The following is a 7,335-nucleotide window of genomic DNA, read 5'->3' as shown; positions in this document are numbered from 1 at the left end:
AATGGATTGAGTGTCTTTAATAATATGTCCTAAAGCTGAACAAGGAGAGCTATCCAAAGTGAGAGATTGAAACACAGGTTCCGAATCACCTTCAAAAATTGATTGACAGAAGCCCAACTCCATCACAAACTGAGTAGCCCCTCTAGCTGCCAACAATTCCGGTAACTCCACCGATGATTATGCAAATGTTTGACCTATGTCAAGTTCTACCATGCATTGGATGCACTAAATGATGTCGCATCATGCTCGTGTCCTGTCTAATCTAGGTTATAGGAACACTTGATAGAAACTTTTCTGTGTAAAACCTAGTTAACCATTTTGTCCAACACTCTAAAAATACTACCAAATCAGCATCCAAACCTACAGTTAATACCATCTTGTTCATTACACTAATCAAGAAGCACCCCTAAGCAGAATAAACCTTCCTAGAATAGCTTTCTATGCTTTGGCGATCTCATGGGAAAAAAAGAATTCAATTAAAGGGTTGCAAATGAACCACCGGAGCCTTTTGCATAGATAAAGCAAATTCAGTAACTCTTTTTTTTCTTTTTGTTGTGAACAACAAATTTATAGTGTCACAGACCAATGCCAAGCTTAAAATATGTACAACAATAAATCCATTTAAGGTTAACTAGTACTACAAGGATTCAAATGGATGATTAGAATCATCCCAAACAATCCACACAACTCTCTATTTTTCTTGATGCAGGCTTCAAGAAAACAACCTCTAATTGTCAGTTTGTAATAAAAACATCATGCACTTTTAAATAACTGTTCTCCCTATAGTTCCACCAACATTCCAACCCCTCTCCTTTTCCTTTTGAATTTGCTTGTGCTGAGACTCTTTTGGTATTGCTCTTGTAGTATTGCCAAGTAGCACTCTATTTCCCAGTCTCCCTCTACTTCCTATAGAGACTCTAACTTTCTCCATCCCAACATTTACACCACCTCTTCTAATGTGTTGCATTGGTGACTTCAACTGATATTTCCTTTGGAGGCTTCGTCTCAATACGCTGCTTAGCTTCTTATTACTTCCAACTTTTATTCTTTTAGGACTTTCACAAGGTGTCTGTTCATGCAAGCAGTTAGCTTCAGACCCGTCTGTATCTTCATTCTTTTCGGCTTCATGTGGTGGGGACAGTAGCAATGGTGGTGGGAGTGGGGCTAAGCTTGGTACACTTGGGAATGGGATTAAAGAGTTGCGCCTTGGAGCAGGAGCTGCTGGTATACGTCGAGCCATCGGGCACATAGAGGCTCTTCCAGTTCTTTTTGGTATCAGGGGTTGTTCGGCTGTCTCAGGATTATTTTCCTTCTCTGTTGGATCAATGTATTTGACAAAGCCATCACTTGGTTGAATGGGAATCAGTGGTTTGAAGCTGTTGTTCTCTGAAAGCGGTCGGGTGAGATTTACTTGGTCTTTGATCAATGTACTGCTCAGTGGTTCATTTAGATTCTTGTGACTTCCTAATGGTCGAGTTACAAGTGGAAGCCTCATTGGTGCAACATTCTGCTCTTCTTGCTGATGTTTCATTTGTTGCTGCTCAGCTATCTTTGTATCCACATGTTGACGAGCCAGCTTTCTCTCGATTAGCAGTTGTGATTCCAATTCTTTAACCTTCAATATGAAACCAATTATTACTAAGGAAAAAAAAAATCTGTTTTAAGTCCCTGATTTCTAGAAAAAGATATATTTTCACATTCCATTTCATAATACCTTGTCTTGCAGGTTCTTGGTTTTAAGATCTCTTTCCTTTATCTTCAAATCCATTCCATGAATTGTTTCCTCCAACTTCTTGATGTGAACATCTTTACTCTTTACATCTTGCTTGGTTCTCTCCGCCTAAAATGTGGATGAATGTTTGAAATGCAGTAGGTAAACATAATCAACATTAACAAGCATGATAACTTGACATAAAACTGATTAAATAAGGAAGTTGCTAATATGAGGACTCTTATACCATCTGTTTGTATTTCAGAAGTTCACTGGTGTCCATCTGCCTCTTTGCTGGACCTAATTCTATTCCTCTCACTCTACTTGCAAAGTTCAGTGAGCAGAGGGTCTCACTCAAATCATTTTCGTTAGGACTGATTTGTACAAACATTAGGGTCTTGGAATCTCCACCTGACAATAGAAATCCATTTGTCAGGCTATCCATAATCCATTTTCCTTTCTACATATATCTAAAAGATTGGCAATGTTGATTGAATCATTGCCAATGAGATTGAGGACAATAAAGGAGGATCAAATCTTAAATATAACTTCTTTGGGGAAGCTGGAGAAAGAAGTACCTAAAGAATCTTGAAGTAAGTGTGTGAGCTTGGAGTTCCTACCAAAAAAAAACCAAAAGTACATATATATGTTAGTCATTATGACATTTAAAGTTAATCAAATAAAGCAATGCTAATCAGTATCTTTATAACCTGAAAGGGATGTGAGGACTTTTTGTTGCAAGAGCGGATATAACATCACCAAGTGCAGAAAGAGATCTATTAATATTTTGGGTTTCCTTGAGTCGTTCACCTTGCACTTCTGTCTTGGTCACTCGCTCGCTTCCCGCCAGGTCCACCAACCATAATTTGCTTCTTGTGCATTCCCCATTCAATAAATTCTCACCCTTCACCATCACACAATGTATGCTGTATTATGAAACAACCAGTCTATCCCCTCAGCAAAATTCTTACCACAAATTGTCCAAATATAAATTTGAGTGAATCAATTAAATTCAAGATAAACAGACCAGTGGGATCGGCTGCTGTGCTCATTGGCATTGGTTGAGCCAACAGCCCTTGCATTACTGCCAGTCTGTAGAACTTCCCAGACCTCAGTCATGTTGTTAACATGTGCCTCAACCAGTCCTGGAACATGATGTGTTCCTTCACCCACTTGCCTTACCTCAAGCCTACAATAGCCACAATTTGGGGAAAAGAAATACTTGTATTAGTTTAAAAATCTCAAACTTTGCCTGCATTTGGAGCGGTAAAACAATGTTATAGCAGTAAAGGCTAACATACTACAAGTTGATGAATCACTACACTTCCAAAAATACCAATTCAAGCTGTTAAATTTGATGGAAAAATAAAATTAATCAGGTAAGTTATGCCCCACTGACACAAGGGAAAAGAGTAACTTCTCAAGATCTAGTGAAAATTCTAAATTCCTTCTTTTTTTTGGGTGCTTTTAAAGGCACAGAATGCATTCCTAAATTCCAAGCGGATAGCACAACCATATACATAAAAATTTCAGAAATTTACAAAGAAAAATACAACCATTCCTTCACCAGCTTTGAGTGGAAAAGGTAAGGATTACATGGAAAATGGCTAACCATCTCCTGGCTTACCTTTTTGCAGCAACTCCAGGCTGAGCTCCTGAGACCAACAAATCTCGTATTTGCTCATTATAGACTTCTAAGACGCTTACAGATACATCATATCGACATAGCTTCTGTCGCTCACTAATTATTCGAAACAGTTCCTCGAGAGTCCTAAAATTTACTCCCCGAGCATCTTCTGTACCCTCCATAGTAAAAGTTTTTCCTGTTCCAGTCTGCCCATAAGCAAATATGCAGACATTGTACCCATCTAGAACTGAGGTCGCAAATGGAGCTGTGTCTTGGAAAATATCAGCTAGACATGCAAGAAATACATTGTCAGCATTAAACGTGCTATTAATTAATCCAAATAATCAACCTTTTCACTTAAATTATTGACCTGTAATTACCTTGGGTTGCTTGAGGGCCAAATACAGAATCGAACTTAAAGGTCCTTCTAGAGGCCCCATTTGATCTTACAGTGAGTTCACCATCTTTAGCAGATTCAAAATCAATAGCCATTGAAGCTCCTACTGAAATTTCTTCAGTGTTTAGAGGCCTACACCGGCAAAAGACCCTTATGTTTCCTGCAAGTGAGCACAATTGATGTCAGTAAACTCTCCTTCGGTAATCTGGCTAGTTTGCATATGGAACTTACAGTTTACCTTTCAACTCCAAAACCTTGTTGTAAAGTTCTTTTCGTTCCTTGGCCCCTTCCATAAATTTAATCTTAAGGTCTTCATGTAAATCTACTCGCTGGTTAACTAATGCCAGAAAGAAAAATTAATACAGTGAAAGTTAAAAAAAAGGATTTCATACATGGACTTATAATTGGAAACTAGAACATGTGAGCATGCTAAATTACTTGCTGAGTGAATGGTAGCCCTCATTTTATCCATATCTTCAAGACACTTCTTATATTCTCTTGCCTCCTCCACCAGTGTGAAGTGTTCCATTTTCAAGAGCTGTTAAATGACATTTATTAAAACAATAAAATACTATTTATATATGATCAAAGAAACATAGTTGTAGTAGCATTTTCCCTGTCTGAAGCACTAATTATGGTTTCAGTACCTTAAGTTTTCTTGTCAAGTCTCTCAATGATGAAAACCATTTGCTCTTCTCTTTCACTTGCCCCTCAATGGCAAAAGCTGCAAACAGACAAACATCAATACAGCATTTGCATCATTTGAACAACCTAGAGCCACAGAAAGATATTTCCGTACCCAAAGATCCAACGTGCATTGACTTGCGCATGAGCTCATTCTGGAGCTCCTTTAAAGACTTCCAGGCTTCTTGGCATTCCCTCGTCTTAGCTTGGTTCTCCCTCTTAAGTTCCTCCAACATTCTTCTTGTCTCTGCTAGTTCCTCTTTTTGACACTCAAAATCTTGTTGGACTTTCTGATAATCTCCTTTCACATCGAAGTTACCATTCTCCTACAATGGAATTGTTAATAAATAAATAAATCATCCTAGCTTTTATTCTTATTAATCTAAAACTGCTCATTTTAGGAAAGAGGTATTACTTTGGGTGGCTCACTTTCTGCCACTTGAGACTCTGCCATGACTTTGGGCAATTCAACTTCTCTGGAATCTGACATCAAACTTTTACTCGTCAGAATTTGGAAAAAGGACTAGCTGAATCTCAACTTGTAGAACAAAACTTGAAACCAAGATGACCTGTAAGAACAAGACAACTTACTTGCAGGAAAATCTTTCTTTATGGAAATGCCGCAGAGAATTGGGCGCCCAATCACTCCTTCCAATCTAATGGACAGACCCTCTTCATCATCAACAAAAGTATGAAGGCCAGAGACAACTAGAGGTTCATTCCCACCTACACGAGCATATATATCCAGGCAGGAAACAACCTACATAACAATCAATCGACAGTGTCAGATAAAGAAACTGTTCTTTATAATTCATCATTTCTTTTGAAAAGAAACCTATTGGTGTCTCATTTTCAATGGCTTCTAACCTTCTTCTCTTGTACATAGACATCAAACAGTCTCATCCCGGGAGGGCCGTTTATGAACACAATCTCTGCAAAGTGGAGATCAACAACATAATTGCCAGACTCCAATGATTGAAAATGGTATGAAAGGTTCCCAGAGCGTGCAGACTGGTACAGCGGCAGACCTATACAGTCTGTCCTTACTATATCACCACTCTCGAAATCATTGTCCTCCAAAAAGTTCACATCACCTAAAGTCACAGCCTTATCTTTAGACCCCACATTAATGCTTAATACTGGAAGTGGATCTTTTGTCGAGCCGTCCTCCATTAATGGCTGTGGATGAAGCTCAAAGGAGGCCCCAGGTGATAATTCTTCTTTAAATGTTTGGCACAATGTTGTAGAGAACTTTACAGCTGGGGCCTTGGGGATATCTACAATTTCAGACCCATTGATGCCGTTCTCTAAAGATAGCTCTATAGAATTCCCTATGTTCTGATGGCATTTATTCTCCAAAAACTGAGGAGAATCTCCATAGCTGTTTCCTGGAATATCCGGTGAGCCGGCACAAATAACCAAATCCGGAGATGTGAGGGAAAATCCCAACATGGACCGACCTGAAAAAAGTTCTACATATTAAAAAACCATGGCCCTAATGTAGATTTGAAAACACACACCCTAAAGTGAAAAAGACCCCATTAATTTTAACCATTAATCACATATTTGTCATTGGAATTTTCCCATACTAATAGCATCCAAGCTTAAAATTTTGCCCAAAAATAAACATACCCATTACCATGATTTGCATTTTACACAATTCTAAAGTATGGTTTTGTAAAGAAAGCAAAGACAAATGAGTAGAAGAATGATCTTAGCCACTAATTGTCAAGTGGGTCATTGCAATTTTCCCCATCTAATAGCATCCAAGCTTTAATTTTGAAATAGACCCATTATCATGAATTCATGATTAGCATTTTACACAATTCTAAAGCATGGTTTTGTAAAGAAAGCAAAGAAAAATGAGTAGAAGAATAGGTACAAAGATCTTAGCCACATAATTATCAACTGGGTCATAGGAATTTTCCCCTACTAATTAGCAACCAAGCTTTAATTTTGAAATTGACCCACTATCGTGATTAGCATTTTACACAATTCTGAAGTACGATTTTGTAAAGAAAGCAAGGAAAAATGAGTAGAAGAACAGGTACAAAGATCTTAGCCACAAAATTGTCAAATGGGTCATTGGATTTTTTAGCCTACTTATAGCATCCAAGCTTTAATTTTGAAATTGACCCATTACACAATTCTAAAGCAAAGAAAAATGAGTTAAATAAGTACAAAGATCTTAGCCACATTACCCTCATATGGATCTTGATCAGCCATAGTAGAAGTTTGCATATGATAGCTGGGCAAAGGAGGCGAATTGTCTGTAAAAGAAATGAAAGAGAGGGAGATTAAGAAGTGAGAGAATGTGCATGAAAAGATTTGTGAGGACAGATAAAAGTGAAATTGAAAGAACTTACAGTGAGAGTGAGAGGGTGAGTGAGAGTGAGAGTGAGAGTGAGAACTGGAGCTTTGGTTTTGCCAAGAAACGTCGGTAAGAAGAAGTGGGTCATGCCATTGATTACCATCCTCCTCCATTGTTGTTAAAACTTAAAAATGTATTTATGACTGTTTTTTGAATGAGAGCGATAAAAAGAGTTGAGTTGGGTTTTTGAAAAAAGAAAGACAGAAAATTACAAGAGAGAGAAAGAAAGAAACTCAAATGCTTTTGAATCTCTACAGAGGGAGAGTAAAAAGGGAAAGTATTGGTTACTTGCTTTTGGGATGCCGTTGATTTCGTTTTGAGGATGAATCTGAGTTATTTTGGAATAGATGACCGTTGCCATTTTGAAATTTGAAAGTGCGTAATGTTAATGGGGCCCAAAAGGAAAATAGGAGACCTTTTCCTTTTTGGGCTGAAACAACTTTTTGGCCATGGACAGGGACATTGGACTTGAAAAATGGTCACCGAATTCATTAGCCCAAGCTTTAATACAAGCAGGGAAATTTTGTTTCATGACTCATGAGGCA

The 7,335-nt window shown here is 38.0% G+C and overlaps 1 protein-coding gene across 4 annotated transcripts in view; it reads right to left on the bottom strand.

Annotated features, from left to right (window-relative positions):
- Positions 1-517: 517 nt before the first annotated feature.
- Positions 518-7,335, bottom strand: part of LOC126720791 (kinesin-like protein KIN-14Q) — an 81,547-nt gene continuing 74,729 nt past the window's right edge. The window contains exons 2-18 of one of the 4 annotated variants that reach the window (XM_050423612.1): positions 6,786-6,828; positions 6,621-6,689; positions 5,287-5,879; positions 5,011-5,179; positions 4,835-4,902; positions 4,535-4,745; positions 4,383-4,459; positions 4,174-4,273; positions 3,974-4,072; positions 3,719-3,895; positions 3,339-3,624; positions 2,739-2,900; positions 2,422-2,637; positions 2,290-2,327; positions 1,959-2,122; positions 1,715-1,840; positions 518-1,615 (exon numbers count right to left, since the gene is read on the bottom strand). In XM_050423612.1, the coding sequence (XP_050279569.1) occupies positions 764-1,615; positions 1,715-1,840; positions 1,959-2,122; positions 2,290-2,327; positions 2,422-2,637; positions 2,739-2,900; positions 3,339-3,624; positions 3,719-3,895; positions 3,974-4,072; positions 4,174-4,273; positions 4,383-4,459; positions 4,535-4,745; positions 4,835-4,902; positions 5,011-5,179; positions 5,287-5,879; positions 6,621-6,689; positions 6,786-6,828 (3,450 nt within the window). In that variant the 3' untranslated portion in view covers positions 518-763. Of the gene's footprint in view, positions 1,616-1,714; positions 1,841-1,958; positions 2,123-2,289; positions 2,328-2,421; positions 2,638-2,738; positions 2,901-3,338; positions 3,625-3,718; positions 3,896-3,973; positions 4,073-4,173; positions 4,274-4,382; positions 4,460-4,534; positions 4,746-4,834; positions 4,903-5,010; positions 5,180-5,286; positions 5,880-6,620; positions 6,690-6,785; positions 7,164-7,335 lie in introns of those variants that run through there. The other 3 variants (XM_050423614.1, XM_050423613.1, XM_050423615.1) reach the window with 3 other exon arrangements.

This window comes from Quercus robur, chromosome 4, assembly GCF_932294415.1.
Source record: "Quercus robur chromosome 4, dhQueRobu3.1, whole genome shotgun sequence".
Taxonomy (NCBI): domain Eukaryota; kingdom Viridiplantae; phylum Streptophyta; class Magnoliopsida; order Fagales; family Fagaceae; genus Quercus; species Quercus robur.
This window is presented reverse-complemented; position numbering and strand designations above follow the sequence as displayed.